General features: G+C 43.7%; 1 protein-coding gene across 1 annotated transcript in view; it reads right to left on the bottom strand.

Moving 5' to 3' along the window:
* TSPAN4 (tetraspanin 4) overlaps window positions 1-13591 on the bottom strand; it is a 367592-nt gene extending 354001 nt beyond the window's left edge. The window contains exon 1 of the mRNA XM_019551972.1: window positions 12549-13591. Within this exon, the coding sequence (XP_019407517.1) occupies window positions 12549-12881 (333 nt within the window). The 5' untranslated portion in view covers window positions 12882-13591. The remainder of the gene's footprint in view (window positions 1-12548) is intronic.
* Window positions 13592-17233: the final 3642 nt, after the last annotated feature.

Below are 17233 nucleotides of genomic sequence, written 5' to 3'. Positions count from 1 at the left end.
CTGGGCGCCGCACTTCAGGAGGGATGTGGACAGCATCAAGACGGTCCAGAGGAGGGCCACTTGCATGATCGGGGGCAGCAGGACAGGTCCTACGAGGAGAGGCTACGGGCCTGAACCTGTTCAGCCTCCACAAGAGAAGGCTGAGGGAGCAGATTTGGTGGCCGTCTACAAACTGGCCAAAGGGGCCCAGCAGGCTATGAGAGAGTCCCTGTTCCCCCAAACACTACCAGGAGTGATAAAGAATAATTGTCACAAGCTGGCAGAGGATAGATTCAGGCTAGATATCAGGAGGCGCTACTTCATGGTCAGGGTGGCTAGGATCTGGTACCAACTTCCAAGTGAAGTGTTGTTCACTCCTACCCTGGGGGTCTTCAAAAGGAGGCTGGATGAACACCTAGCTGGGGTTGTTTGACCCCAGCACCCTTTCCTGCCCATGGCAGGGGGGTCAGACTTCATGATCTGCTCAGGTCCCTTCCGACCCTACCAACTATGAAACTATGGAGTAGTGCAGGCAATTCTGGGCTCCGCATTTTAAAAAGGGTGTGGAGAAGTTAGAGATGGTCCAGAGGTGGGCAACAAAGATGATCAAGGGCTTGGAAGGTAAGTCATATGAGGAGAGACTGAAAGAGTTGGGTGTGTTCAGGTTGTGGAAAAAGCACTTAAGAGGAGACATGACAGCAGTCTTCAAATTCTTGAAGGAATGCCATAAAGAAGAAGGAAAGCACCTTTTCTTTCTTGCTGCAAAGAGGAGGATGTGGACCTGTGGCTTGAAGCTGCAGCACAGTTTAGATTGGATATCTAGAAGAACTTCTTCGCCATTAGAATAGTGAGGCAGGGGAATAGACTGTCTAGGGGAGTTGTTTATGGGGGGACTATGGGGAATTTTGGGGTGGCTATAGCCCCCCAAACTCCCCCCAGCACCACCAATGCCACCCACCCTGTACAGCTGAGCTTACCCCCAGTCCAGCCCTGGCCCAGTCCCCCCTCCCCTGGGGGTACACACAGTGATGGGGAGCCACCCCCCCATACCCTCCTGTACCCCCTGAATGAGCCATCCATGGCCCCATCCCATTCCTGCCCCAGGGTCACATTCACTGCCCTGATTGAGCAACACCTGCCCCTGCCCCACTCTCCCTCACTGTGGGGGCCTCCCTCTCCCCCCCCCCCCCCCACTTTCTCCCGCCATTAGCCTAACCTGCAGAGAGCTGGCTGCCCAGCTATGCTCCTGGCCATGTGCGCAGCAACACCTTTAATTTTGCAGGTTTCCCTGCCCCCTGCAGCAGGAGGCTTGGCCACAGCCAGAGCATGGCTCCGACCAGCTGGGTTCCAGTTTCAGGCAGCATGTGCTGCCGCCATGTGTGCTACCCTGCTTTTTTTGGGCACGGGTTTTTCTGATACTGGGATCTCTCGTTGTTAAAAAACACCTCCATGCTACAGATTAGCAGTGTAGGGAATACCTGAATAAGCAGCACATGCAGTATGCAGCACCGCAGATGGGGCTGCGGCACCACACACTGCATGTTCCTGATTGTCTGGATGTGCCCTATTAATTTATAACTCCTAAAGTCACACTTCCAAGTTTCAGATATGCAAAAACCTCCAAGAGCTCAACATGGGCTTGACAGAAGACCAGACCAGAGTTTTACATTCACAGAAAGGAATCCTTCTTCAACATCAAGCAAATCAAGAGAGCATAAACATATCACCAATTGCACCCCACACAACTTGCTCCAGTCTATTTCTTCAAATTCAGGGCTGCTCAGAAGGCATAAAGATAGCATTGGTGTTTCTTAGGTTTTGTCTATGCTAGAAAGTTTTTGCCAGTATAGTTATAGCAAATCCCCTTAATTGAAAGACAGTTTGTACTGGCAAGATTTCTTTTGCCAGCATAATTTATCAGTTCTCTGAATGAAACTCCTACTGGAAAAGGATAATTTTGCCATGGATGCTATACACACAGAACAGCTTTTTGATGGTATAAAAGTATCATACTCCCACCTGACTTCATTATCCCAGAAAGAGATTCTAGTATAGACCTAGTCTTACACTTGTCAACAGTAACACACAAGTCCTTAACATTTTTATATAAACATTTAATTTTTTAAGACGTAGAGTGTGATCTTTCATAATTGTAGTCCCATTTTTTAAAAACGACTGTTAACAGACATAGTGGCGTAAGCACAAAACTGGGAGCCAGGGTCTGCTGAGTTCAAATCCCAGCTTGGATCCAAACTCCGAAAAAGATTGCAAAGGTTTCAGACACGTTTAAAAAAAACATTGGAGTGCATTTGTGATAAGTATAGTAACATAACTGAATGCCTCACCTGGGTGCTACAAGGTTCCTGAGTGCTCAAAAAGCACATGGCAGGGTGTAAACATTAAGCAACTGAAGATATTGGATTACTTTTTTTTTTTAAAGCACCTACTGGTAATTTCCATTTTTTAATTACTGTGGGGGAGGCCAAGGGTAGCTCTTCAACCCAGAGGTGTGGCTCCATCTCGTGTAAACATATTTTTAAATTAGCTAGCTCAGATTCTGCTAGCAGGGAACCTGTGGCAGAACAAGCTTCATTCCCTGCCAGAACCCTGAATACACAGGGTTGCCACAGTCCATGTCTCCACATGTAGCTGTTCAGGGTCTGGTTTTGAACTAGCTAGACTGAGGACCGAAAGCAGTGGTTCCAATGTTCTTGGTCCTCAATCTAGCTAGTTCAAAACCAGCCCCTGGACAGCTACATATTGTAATCATCTCAAGCGCCTCCTAAGTCTTAGATATCTTCTAAATCTTTGTGACGTGGGCTCCTAAGACCTTACATCTATTATGAAAAATAGGATTTGAGGCATTGCTTTAAAAAAGCATTACCTTTTGTCCATGGTATGATAACTAGTACACAGGAATGAGCTGGTCTATAAGGTACCACCCTGACCTGCCTTCTATAACTTGAGGCTAACATAGCTAACTACCTCTCTAATACCTATGAGTGTGTAACACCCACCCCCTTCTAAGTATCCTCCGCCCCCACCCCCTTCTAAGTATCCTCCGCCCATATTATTTTTTCCTTGGCCTCAAAGCCCAAGGGAACCAAATCCTAATGATGTCAGAGGAAAGATTCCTTTATTTCAACAGAAGCACTTTGTGCATGTGAATTTAGTATTAATGAAAGCCAAGAGGTAACTACACTGACTGTGAGCGCCAAATGAGAAGCAACAAAGTGTGAGTTTGCTGCAATGCTGTTTGTATTACTGTAATGCCTAAAGGCCAGCAATGTTGGAGATCTGTAAGGGTTGGTACAGGAAGAATATACAGAGAAAAGAGCAACCCTGCCTGGAAAAGTTTACAATCAGCAAGCAACGTGGAACAAAGTGAGAGCTGTGGGAGAAGAGACAGCAAGGTGCAAATAACATGAATTAGCACAGATTATCAGTATGTACAACCAATGCGCATAATAAATGCATTATCAGTAGCAATAATGTTGACACATGGTAGCATTTGGCACTACAGCAGAGGTAAGTCTTAAAGAGGGATAGACAAAGCAAAGTTATAGTGAGGGGAGTTTCATGGAGACATTTCCCCATGAGAGATGAGATGAAAATAAAAATTAATGTATGCTCATGAGAAAAGTGTCTGATCACAGCCAGAGAGTAGACAAGAGTTGATATTGCAAGAAAATAACAGAAAAGGTAGATAGACTGGGTGTGTCTGAATCAAGAAGGCTCTTGTAGGTAAGGACAAGAAGAAGCTGGTATTTGAAGTGGAGAGAGCGAGAGCAGTGAGCCAGATGTTTTTAGCAGTAATATTTTGAATAGACTTGAAAGGAGGCAAGGCCACTGTGCAGAATCATAGTTCAGATGCAACAGTACTTGGAGAGTAGGTAAAAAGGAAAGGAATGCTCCAGCATGCTACAACATCTCATGTATTCAGTGTCCCCACATTTCAAATGGTGGCTGGGGCACTTAAACTAAAGCTTGTTAAATGAGCTTTAGTTAAAGCGCTCCTACCGCCATTTTGAAATGCAGGATGCTGAATACACGAGACACTGTGGGCATTTTAATTACAACAGCTCTCAAGAGCTGCTCTAATTAAAACGCCCTGCCCCACAACCTTGAAGCACATGTATAGGTACTGAAGAAATGCTTAAAATTAAATTACAGCTCTTCAGTGCTAACATACAGGCCCCCTGGTCCCCTACCCTTGCTATTTCAAGCACACAGTATCTCCAGAGAAAGCCTCAGCCAATTGTTTTGAATTATGTTGAAGTGTATGATCTCATTGTGCATGTGCATTTCAAAGTAGTATTTTTTCTTTATTGAGAAGAGATTTCTAGATGCATTATAGTATGACAGTCCAATTACAGATTGCAATTCAATTACAGTTACTTCTGTAGCATCTTGTGATGGCTTACCATTTTCAGGAGAAACAATTACAGGACAGTGCTAAGAAATATAATCTGCCAGCTGAAACCCCCATGAGCATTCCTCATTTGATAGCTTTACTATACAACTCCACATTTTCATTTTTTGCAGACCAAACAGTGTTTATTTTATCAGCTTAGCTCAATTCAGAAATGCTTTCTGCAGCCATTGTGTCCTACACAAATTTCCTTTCTGTTCCAGAAGTTATGTTCAATAAAAAGAAAGTAATCACAGTGCAATGCTATTATTAACTAATTACTAATTTTAAGGGCCATCTGAAAATAGGACCTATTGTGCAAGGCACTGCATGAATACAGAATAGCAGGCGATCCTTGCCCTAAAGAGCTAATAATCCAAAGAGACACATGGCGGGGGAAAGAGACATGACACACAAACAAAATGAATTACATCACATTAGTTGCTCTCAAATGGATTATAAGCTCTACCGATCACGAATCATGCACAAGAAGCAAAGATAGGCCAGCCTTCAAACTCTTCAAGTTAAAATGCCAGGGGAGAAGGTATTAGAAATGATGCAATACTGGGGTCTGACTGCTTTGAATTTATCATCTTTCAGTGGCCCAAACAAGGAACACTTAGTTATGACTGTACTAAGTGTTTTAGGTATGTAATTTTCTTCATAACCAAAACACACCATATTCTATGGGTCCATTCCATCAGCTCTTTGGCATACAGAGAAGGCACCTGAGAAAAATCAGTCTGAGATGCATTTTTCTTTTCTATTAAAAGTCTGGTTTTGTTTCTAATTTTTTTTTCTCCTAAAGTGTCTCTTTTGGGTAGGTGGTAAATATACAGGCAGTCCTTGGACTTATGACACAATTGGTTCCTGAAAACCATGTCTTCAGTTGAAACGTTGCAACTCGGAACCAATTTTCTCATAAGAAGCAATGTCATAAATGGGGGATTGGCTCCTGAATCAAGGCCCGATACCCTATTTTCACCAAAAATACCCCCGAATGTTGTGCTCGATCAATTATAGATGAGTAATATAGCTACATTAATGTATTTATATTGTAAATAGCAATCATATTGTATCAGAAGGACTTCTTTGAGGTGACTTCGCTGAACTTTTTCAAAGGCTCTTGGTTGGACTTTTTGAAGGGCTCTTGGCTGGAGTCTTCTCAGGAGTCTTGGCTGCAGGTTTTTCTGGAGTCTTGTCTGCTTTTTTAAAGAATGTGTCCAAGGAAGTTTGGGCAGATGTTCTCCAGGGAGATGGGTGACAGAGCGAACTTGTTTGCTGGCGTGACATTGCATCAGATCAAGTGTTGTACAGTTGAAACTGACATCATAATGTTGAACCACAGTGTTAATTTATAAACGTTGTAAGTGCAAAACGTTGTAACTCGAAACGTTGTAAATCAAGAACTGCCTGTACATCCAAGTCCCTTCCAAGAGAGAAGGCATGGTCCTGACTGATAACAGGGTTCTGGATACACAACACTTCCAAATGAGCACTTGCACAAAGGAGGATACAGAAGCCAGTGGGCCTTCTTAGATAAGGGTTTGTGAAGGTGAGGAAGGGTTCTACAGTTCAGCCCTTAGTTTCCTACCAGCTCCTGTTGCCTCCTTCCTCACTTTAGAAATGCAGGCAGAAGAAGCTAGTATGCACCACGTTTTGCTTCTTTAGCCACTCAAGGGCAGAGGTAGCACCATTTTCCCTCTTTCAGTACTACAGGAAAGAGAAAAGAGGCACGAAGAAGGACTGGATTAACCTTTTAGTTGGCCCTAGCCAAATAAACACATGGGCCCCTACTCAATTGTGTGTGTGTGTGTGTGTGTGTGTGTGTGTGTGTATCGCCACTCAATAATTATAGTATGAAAATAAGCACACCTGGGTGCCTTCTTCACTTGGGGCCCTAGACATGTGCCTATTCTGCCTATGCATTAATCCGGCTCTGGCACCAGGTCTAAACTGAAGTTGCTGAGGGAAGGGGGAACTTTTTGACCAGTTCAGTGACCTACTGAAGTGTTGTCTCTACTGATTAAATGTTTGATCCCTTGAACAACTAGGATGACAATCCTCAGCCATTTACACTCAATGAGATTTCTTGCCAGATGTATTCAGTCCAATCCAGTAAATTGATGCATATGAAGGGTGACAAAACTACTTCAACAAAATCATCAGATTCCTGCTGCCATCCCTGCCCCCCCCCCAAATTTCACTTCTACAGAAACAAACACGTGGTCAGACAGAAGCTATTCTTGAAGAGTTAATAGGGTCAGCAGGTTTGGCTGGGGTGATAAGAAGGTGAGAGATGTCCCTCTACCCCCACCCAGTGGTCATAACAAAGGGAGGTCAGCATGCAAGGACTGAATCATTCATGCAGCAGCTGTCCAATGACATGGTAAGATTAGCCTGTGCCTCATGGCCTGCTGTATGGAGCACATTGCAGAGTCAGTGCACTGGGAGTCTTTTCCTCTTTTAGAATTTGCATGCCAAAGGCTGGATTTTTTGGCTTTAGGATACAGCCTTTAATGAGAGAAGTGATGTACCACTGTGTCTCTAAAAGCAGCACATGGAGGAACTCTCTCTCAGAGAGTGATAATTCCCTCTCCCTTCCTCTCAATTATTTCCACAGAGTTGCAGTTCAGTACTGGAAATGCCTCTGGTGTACTAACTAACCAGGCTGACTAATGCATTTCTGAAAAGAGAACCAAGCCTTCACCTGTTCTCTGCCTCTTCCTGCCCATTCCCTAACTTCCCGTATGTATGCATGTGTGCAAGAAAAAAAGGGGAGAGTTCCAAACATGTACTGCACTTTACCTATGGATGTCCAGGGCCAAACTCCAGACACCCTGCACAGAGGACTGAGGGAAGAATCTTAAAACTTAATGCAGAAGCACAGCCAGTCTCATATACTAGCCTTAAATCCTGTTTACTGATGACCTGGGGTATCAACCCCTAAGCACGAGGTGGTGATGTCAAGTATTTTTTGTACTTATGATATAAATTATGATCTCATCCATTCAAAGGAGAAATGTTTATAAGTAGTATCCCAGCAAAGAGAGATAGGTGGTACCATCCTGAACGTTTTAACCAATATTTATCTCCTTTCTTAAAACATGGTTTTAGTTCTTTGTTGTAGCGGATATCTTCCTGCCTCCCACACCATGCTAATGCCCAATGTCTGTACATCAAACTTGAAAACCTGTATTTCAGATTGTTGCAGCTGAGCCTGTAAAAGAGCTGCCTTGGAAGCCAAGGTGCAGCAGTGTCACACTTCAGAGCTGTCAAGAATTTTATACAGGTTGAAAGATGAAACAACAGGAGAGTTTATGCAACATTGGTTCTAAGAAAGTAGCCTTCTTGGTTACTCATCCTACACCTGACATACAAAGCAGATGGCACCTGGCAAATCAAAAAGCCATGCGTGACAATTTTTCCCCCTTTTCAACCAGTGATTTCATCAACACAAAAGAATATGTTCACAGATCCCTTCCAAGGCCTGAAGTCCTAACATTAAAAACCATTTTAATATGTTTTAATACGGAGAAGACAACATTTGTATAAAGATGAGCAATGAGAATTAACCCAACCATGGACAGATCTAGGATTCTGAAAGGGGGGTGGTACTGTTAGTGTGGTGCATCATCACACGTAACACAATATATACTTTTCTCCCATTAAAAGACATAAGAAGTTTAACTAATGAGATTGAAACAAAAACAAATATAACTTTATTGAAAGGTGCATTAATTTGCTATATCATCTCATAAGAAAACAAACGAGGCAAAAAATAATCAAAAGATGTTTCATTAGCTTTGCAATCATTAGCAATAAATATACATCTCTTTTTTCAGATTCATAAAACAAAACCTAGCCTTCTTAGGCATATTGGCAGTGGATACAATGCTCCACTGAAAGTTATTTCCGCACCTGAGTTAATGTGCACTTGAGTTAACACTTCTAGCTAGACTTAAAAAAAGTCTACAGGACTGTGAAATAGGAGGTCCACTACCAAGACCCAGTAGCAGACAGCAGAATGGCAGAAAGAAAAACAGCTTAATTAGTGGAACATCAAGATCATTAAAAATGAGTAAGAATCATTAACAACTGTGGAATGAAGAGTTTAGAAGAAATTAGGTAGATTACAATGAGCCATGAAGTCAATTGATTTCCTCACTGCTGCCTAAACAGAAATGCTGCTGCCACAGCTAGGCAGTTGTTTTTAAATTTTGGGTGGAGCAGAAATCAAAGCGGGGTGCAACTGCACCACTGCACTCCCACCCTGGGCTTTGCCACTGAACTGAACTGCTCTGCTCTGTCTCTTATGCCCTCTTCAGTTTTCAGTATCTGTGCCTTAGCGTATCAGTGCTCAGGGGGGTCTTTCCATTTTCATATTTTCTGTTGGTCATTTCATCATCTAATGTGTCAAACAAATGTCCTTTTAAAAAAAAAACCTGTAAGAGTTAATAACTAATCTCCAGCTTCTTCCAGCACAGGGTTCTGTAAGAAAGAAAGAGATATAGGAAACACAAGTATGATCTACCTTGTTTCCTTTTTCTGCATTTTAGAAAGGTGGTTCTTGAGCATATAGATAAGTCTGGGAAAATATAAAAGGTAAAACAAAGAGTTGCTCTTTACCTTTGTGTAACACTCATGCTGCCTTTGCGACCCTAATCCTACTTTGGTAAAGTACCATCCCCACCAACAAAAGTAGGCTCAGCAGAGCCTGAAGTTATTTGTACAAAAACAAAGTTGTTCATTTCAGCGACCTTTTCAAGGAAACTGTGTGTGTAAAGACAATGGAAGGTAGAAAGAATCTGGTTGTTTTCCCGAGTATTTCTCAAGGAGAATATCTGCTTAGTGATCAGGTGAGATCTCCAGAGCTAGAGGGATTCAGCATAAGAAAATCAAAGGCTGTATAACTGAACAATCCTAGGCATGCCTTATACATCAGGCAAAGAAAGTCTTCTAGGGAGCTGATGAGCCAACGTAGCAATACAATGAATATTGCACATGGTGACTCTCAGGGAAATGACATCCCTGTGACAAGTCCCATTAGACATACAGTGCTGCCTTCTAACAATTATGGGCCACATTCTGATATTCATACTTGAGCTGAGGAGCACACTACTCCAAGAGTGAATAATGAATTCAAACAGGACTCTTTAGGGAGCAAGGAGCTACTCAAGGAATATAAAGTGATGAGAATCTAGCCCTATACTAGTGACTTATGGCATGCATTACCAGGGGATAGATCTGCATTCGGTCAGACACCTCAGCGATCGACAGCTGCAAAAACTCCTTGTGTTTGACCCAGCTGCAAGACAGTGGAGGAGATTTTTGCTCTAATTTCACAAGCTGCATGACAGCTTGTAAAAATTTTACAACATGAGTACAACACCTAAAGCAATAAAGCCTGCAAGAAATGTTTAAAATCAAGGCCTTTGGGATTGTGTCACTTATAAATTTACCATACTCATAGCCAAGATTTTTCCTCAGAAATGCAGCACTGACCCACAGGAGCTAGTCCTCAGTGGAGTCAGCTGATGTCCCCCCTTTTCAGATGGGGGAGAGCCCACAGATGTACACAAAGCTGTTCAATAGGGGAGGCAGAGCAAAAGAGAACTACATTTTGTGATAAGAAAACCCAAACATTTTTTCATAACCAGGCACAAAGGAGAAAGAGGCTGTGGGGGCAGGGGTTCTCTCACTTAATGTAATGGTTGTTCATTATGAGGTGGGGGGGAGCGACAACTTCTGTTGTTTGTATTTAGAAGGCACAGGCTAGAAAAAGACTGTTTCTCCTCTTGCTTTCTTTTGTCATCTGGAAAGGTTGGGCAGGGTACAGAGTCAGAACAGGATAAGAGGACAGCAAAATACTTTGGCAGGTATTCAGTCAAAGAAGAATCCTGCTTCTCCTAAGCACTCTATAAACTCTTTTCCCTTCATTTCTCAGCCAATATTACAAGCCAGGTGACTGGCAGCAACTTTTTAAAAGCAAAAACAAAACCCCAAAGCATGATCCAAGCATTAGAAATAAGTCCTTTGTATTTTTTTTTTAATGTGGATCCACTTAAGCCAGTACCTTCGAATAACTTCTTTGGATTTACTCTCTGCCATGTGAGAAGGTGAAGATCCACATCCGTTCCAGCTACACACCGTGCAAACCTCATTTGGACACAATCATCATCAATCATTCCCGCTGAGCACGAAGCATGTCAAAGGGAAACAAAGTAGAGACTGTGCTGCAGCACTTGACACCACCCGTTCCCTGTGCCTGCACTGTTATGATGCATATTTTCTTTCATTTTAACCAGCCTTTTCCCCCCAAAATGCTTGGGAAAAGCTATGATGGTTTCAGTGGAAGAAAATCTCCCCCTCCCTCACCCCCACTCCTGAAAAACTGTTACAGCTTTGCCACTGTGAAACACTCTGAGGAAATAGCCTGGCATCTTCCCATTGTAAATGCATGCACGTTGCACGCAGCAATACATTTTTAAACATATGCATAAGCTTCGGTTCAGGCTGAATGGAATAAAAGGAAGCAGCACAGGGAGAACAGCCTTTGTGGCACCGCCAAACATAGTTTTTAAAAGGGCTATTCATGCCAGAACTCCATCGGATTTCTCTAGCACACCGTTCAGATTGCTGACTGCTCCATAATCTTGGTCAGAGGCGGCTGATTGTCTAAGAGGAAGCAAAAGGCTTAAAAGAGCAAGAACCAGCATCCCTTTCTTTTTCAGGAAGCTTTGGAATAAGCTGGGATAAACATCAGGCAACCTATGGGACCCCAGCAACATGCGAAAACCAGAGCTGGAAGACAAGCTGCAGTCCCATCGAGACACTTTCTATCAGCTTATCTGGAGCTTTAAAAGGCCCCCCTCCCTGTTTTTTTATAGCCCTTCTTTGAACCAGGACACTCAGTGGATGCATATTAGTTTATTACATCCTGACCCCTCGGCATTGGGGTATTACTCATACCAGTGGAACTTACCTACATGTGGTGCTTTCTGATGCACAAGACACTGCAGCATGCATAGCTTTAGCAGCTGTACTCTAGTGCCTAATACAGGCGGAAAAAATCCTCTTTCAGTTTAGTGCACACATCCTTTTCTTTCACCTCTGGCAAGGCATGACAGCATAGAGAATCTGTAGTAAGCAAGCAAGGAGTTTCAGCTACACATTCCCCCCTACCCCATGTCCTTTCTTGTGCCAATATAGAGCTGCCAGGACACTCCTTTCTGCCTAAGCACATCGATGGTCCACACTGGGGGCCACACAAATGAAGTAACTGAAGACAGGCCCCCATTAAGAGAGCCTCCCACACTGGGGACTGCAGTGGGCTACCTTCAACAAGAACTCCCTTTCTCTTCTATCTTATTAATCAAGTTACTTCATTTTAACATGGATCACGGTGTTCAGGGCCCTCACTGCAGAGAAATACCCACCTGCCAGCTTTGCCAGCTGCTTAATCTATTAAAATGACATAGAGATGTATGCAGATACGTCCTGTCATGTGTGCCCTGGTGGCCCATGAGTATCTCCTGTTCGGGTGAATTCAGGCCATGAAATAACCACCTCAAATAATTCAAACTAGGTGAGACAGGCATTGGATTTCAGTTTAGATATACAACTCTGAGAGGAAATACTCGCACAGGGCGCCAGCAATGATGGGGAAGAAAAATTATCTGCAGATTCCTCATAACCAACTGAATAGTGTAAGATACTAAGCACATTGTCCTAAGTCTAGCAGAGCACTTCAACACTTGCTTATTTTTAAGCACACAAATAGTCCTACTGATTCCAATGAGACCATTCACATACTCAAAGTTAGGTGTAGATTGAACTCGCGGAGAATCAAGGCCATGCAGTGAACATACAACTTCCAGGTAACCAAGAACATCTAAACAAGTGACCTTGCATACAGTGTATTTTGCCCTATATCAGGGTTTTAGTGCTGGGGTTGTAGAACCACCCATATCATCTTGGCTCCATATAAGCACAGCCAAAGGAGGACTGGCCTAGACCTCACTTGCATCCAATTTTTAGCTGTTAGGAAGCGTAAAAGAAACAATAACCTTATAAAGCACCACAAACAACTTTACAAACCGCCACAAACTTAATAAACACAAATGCAAACGTCTTGTGGTCTGAAGCATGTACTCACCCAGAAGAGAAGGTTGAAGACAAACATTAGGTACTTGATACACTGGAGACAGTTGTGAGCCATGCTGCACCTCTTCAGTTCTAGGAGAAAAATAAATGAGAGATCCAGGTAAAAGACAACGTACTTGTTTCCCTTGGGGGACGTGTACTTAGCCTTGGTGGCCTTAGGGCCTGGATTGGTATGGAATCCAAAAAATGAGTTGCTGGCAGCTCCAAATTGGCCGCCATACATGCTGCTGTAGCGACGGAAGGCGCCATTTGGAAAACTGTAATCCTTGCTGTCCAAAGAAGGGCTCCTGTGATAGGTCGATTCATCGGTGCTAGACCTGCGCATGGTGACTTCCGAGCGGTCCGTGGTTAGTAGTGATGCAGTAGTTGCTGAGTGTTGGCGGTGGGGGCGATAGGCTTATTAATTATTTTCCTCTTTCCTTATCCCCCTATTGCTTTGCACCAGCTGTTCTTTGGCCTGCCATTCTGTCAAGGAGTTAAGCGTGCAAGTTGGTGAACTGGAGTCTGCTTAGCCAGGAGTAAGGGAACAGCGTGCTTCCGTGTGAGAGAGACTTCTGAACAAGAAAACATTCCCTCCGGTGTCACACTTTCCCCCCCCGGCCCGCCCCGCTACCAAAAACAACAAAGAGAGAGAGGGAGAGAGACACTGTACCCAAAGCAACAAAATTTAGAAAAAAAGTTGCATTTATCGCAAATGCCATATAAAACCTTGGCTCCACATGCCACCTGCTTGCACAGGGGATGCTGCACAGCTTTGTGGGCAAGAACAGAAATTATCCAAAAGGTGAACAGATCCCATGCCCCGTTGCTCTTAGCCACATTGCTCTGCCCTGAGATGCTCCGCTCACTTTAATGATCCCTGTTTCCTCTCACACAGACAGAGCCTATGGTAAGTGAGCCACGGAGCTTCATTCACAGTGCTGCTGACACTCCTCTGAGACTCCAGTCCAATCATGCTCTCTGCTAGTATACAGTCACAGCTCTGTGGTCCATCCCTGCATCTGAAGCGAGAGGCAGAGAGAATGAGCTTTCTTACTGTATCTCATGAATGCAGGCTCAGCACTCTCGCTGGCTCCTGCCCTCCCCCAGCCAATCAAAATTATCCTCAGACAATATTACTCTCTCACCCCCACCTTCTTTAAAATAAAACCTCCCCTTGGTTTCTTCTCAGCAAATCCAGCATGAGCTGCTTTTAACCAATCAGCGTGCAGGTGGAGGGACCACAGCATGTATTTTAGATTTCACCAAGTCCGTTCCCTTGGATAATTCTGTTCTCCATCAGCCCAGTATATGCTGGAACATGGGGTGAGTTTTAATCATCCCAGCTGCTAGCAGCTCCCGAGATTTAGTTCTTAGCAAGGAGCAACTGAATTCAGATGTAGTCTGAAATGCAATCGGTCTTTAAAGGACTGAGTATGTCTATATGACAGACTGAAATATTCACACTCATACAGGGAGTGTTGATCACATAGGACAATCAGAATTTTGACCAAAAAAATCATGTATCCTTTGCACATGTGTTTTGTAGGAAATTCTATTAAAAAAGCTAGCTCAACCTGTCTACTAGGTTTATCGTGGAGGGGGGCACTCTCCTGTTATACTGTTACACTACTCAGTGTAAAGTTCTGCCAGTTCCTTTGCTTCTCTGCCAACATACCTATCTCTGTCTTTGTCCTGTAGCCTGCTAGGTTGACACGTGGGGGTATCACATTCTCAAACTGGCTGCTACCACGCTGACATTTCAACCACAGTTTCACCAAGCAGTCTACAATCTCTCATACAGTCAAACAAGGGTGGCCAACCTGTGTCAGGGATGCCGAAATGGTATGGGCAGCCTGTGTGTGTGGCACTTGTCAAACCAGGGAGGGAGCAAACAGTGCAGTGTCAGACGGGGCAGGGAGCAGAAAACAGAGCAGCAGATTGGTCAGGGAGCAGAAAGCAGAACAGATGATCTGACAGAAGGAGGGGATCAGTCATACTCAGAGAAAATATGGGGTTAATTTGTGACATGCCTGCCACAAAATATCTAGTTGGGGCTGGTCCTGCGTTGAGCAGGGGTTGGACTACATGACCTCCTAAGGTCCCTTCCAACCCTCATTTTCTATGATCTTTTTTTAGCCCCCATTGCAGTAGAACTTCCTCAGAAAGGGAGGCTGGGACTATGGTTACATGCATGGGCTGAGCCCCAGAAGAGCTAGGCTCAATTCCCATCTCTGCTGCATGCTTCTTATATGACCTTGGACAACTCTTTAGCCTTCCCCCTGTGCCTCACACCCCCATTTGTAAAATGGGAACATTGCTCTCTCCCTTCTCCCCTCCTTTAAATGTCATGTTAATTTGGACTGTAGGGTTGGGAAGCAGCAACTGTCACTGACTGTTTCCCTGGGGCAGGGCAAAGAGGTAGCTACTAGCTAGCTGATGTTTTTAAATGGCTTGCTCAGGTAAAGAAATAATCAAGTTGAAAGCAGGGCTCTCATAAGAGTCATCACCACGGCACCAACACAAATCAACACAGACACAGACATCAATTAATTAGAGAGCAAATTAGAGAAAGTGAGATGCGGTGGTTTCACATGGTTCATTCTCACAAACCATCCCCTCACTCAGTTCATTTATAAACTGCTATGCTAGAGTCTAATGGTTCTCATTCATCTTCTTTCCAGTATAAGAATTCACCAGACACAGGCTGTTAGCATTTTTTTTTATGGAAAAATTTTTGTGTCCGAAGTCAAATCAGCCAAATCAATTCCAAATCCGTGTGAATCATTCAAGAACCATATGAGACCCTGCTACCAGCAAGTATCCTCCACCCCCACCTGGGGCTTCAGATACTTCCAGATCCTTTGGCAGGTGTTCTATGTGCAAGCCCAAACCTGGAGGCTTGGGGTTCAGTTGCCCTGAGTTTTACATGCCCTCAGCCGTATGGCTGCAGGAGCAAGCTAGGGAGGAGTCTCCTTTTTTTTTTAAAGGAAAATTTTTCATCTTCCAAGCCAAATCAATTCCAAATCCGTGAGTCATTCAAGAACCATATGTGGCCCTACTACCAGCAGATATCCTCAACCCCTGCCTGGGGCTTCAGATGCTTCTAAATCCTTTGGCAAGTATCCTATGTGCAGGGCCAATCCTGGAGACCTGGGGTTCAGATGCCCCTGAATTATAATTTGCCCTCAGCCATATGGCCACAGAAGGAGTCTTCCATTTCCATAAAGCGGGTGCAAAGCCAAGATCTTCCCACTGGAAGAGAAAGTGGGAGGTCAACTGTACATTAGCTCAGTCAAGGTCCTACCCTGCCAAGAAAGTGGTTTTCCCCTGCAAGTAGGACTACTGCCTTAATGGTCATAATGTTCCCCCCTGGTCATGACGAAATATCTTCCCTACAGTGGGTTAGTGCAGCCTGTCTCCCTGACCATTTTTGTTTGTTTGTTTTTGTGGCCTATCTCCTATTAGGAAGAAAACCTCTGAGCACAGGACTGGACACTATGCACTCCCAGATTCTAAGTGTGGCTCTGATCCCACTTGCCTCTGAGCCTTGGGTGAGCTACACCTCACCCATCCCTCAGTTTCCTCATTCTGTTTAAAGAGGCATTTTTCACAAGGTGGGCTCTTACAATCCACAGCTGCTATCTGCTTCCTCCCTTTTCTCTGATATACAAACCCAGTCCCAAAAATAAAGTCCTTGTCTTTCAGGGTACAAGCACTGTTCCAAACAAACAGAATTTCTGGGCTTCTCATTCACCGTTTACTTTTCTTGAGACTGTCACTTCCCCACTCTGATTCTTCCCTGTGCCTGGGAAATAGGGGCATATGAGTTCCTACCTAATCTATCACAGACTCCCCAAGCAGTCTTGCCTTAAAGCATCTTTTTGGCTAAAACCAGATGTCAGCTTTATCTCCAGTATGATTGTCTGGGGCTTTCACTCCATCAAAATGGGTGTAGGACTTACAGGCTTCAAAGGTAATTAACTCCATTAGACCAGATTATCCAGAAGGGGGGCGGAGAGACAGTTTTCTTTGTACTTCACAGGTACTTAAAAGTAGGACAATGGGCTCTTCACTCTGTAGGATTCCAGAGTAAAAGGCTTTGTCCCTGGAGAAATCTGGTGTTTTTAGCCTTTATGTCTAGTAAAATGAGGGTAACAATACATCACTATCCCCCCCTAGTAAAATAGGGGTAACAATACATCACTATCAGTTAGGGGTACTGTGAGATTAAACTCATTGATGCCTTCAAAACACTCAATATGAAATATAAATTTTCATTTCTACCTAGGAGAACTTTTACAATCTTTGCAATCTCCTATGCCTGATGAAGGGTGCCTGCACCCAAAAGCTGCAAATAAAGCAATTTTTTTTGGAAATATCTAGTTGGTCTAATAAAAGGTATCACCTCTGTCACTAGTTTTGATTCAAAACACTCAGATATTGCAGGCAATATCTCTGCAGAGAAAGAACTGGTGAAATGAAGTAATAGAGTAGCATTACTAAATGGATACCAGCAGGCCATTTCTCAGGTGCCAACACAATTCCTTTGTATCTTCAGGATGTATAATCTGTGTGGGTGGTGATTCATGTTTGTAAAACACCCTTTGTGAGCATATAAAAACACACATGCCCATGAGCATACATTAATTGGTGGACAACGTTGCACGTAGACAATGTTGAAATAGTGTCAGTTGA

Source organism: Crocodylus porosus, unplaced genomic scaffold (assembly GCF_001723895.1).
Source record: "Crocodylus porosus isolate Cpor-Errol unplaced genomic scaffold, CroPor_comp1, whole genome shotgun sequence".
NCBI lineage: Eukaryota > Metazoa > Chordata > Crocodylia > Crocodylidae > Crocodylus > Crocodylus porosus.
Note: the sequence above shows the minus strand (reverse complement) of the source record. Positions and strands in the feature narration are given on the sequence as shown.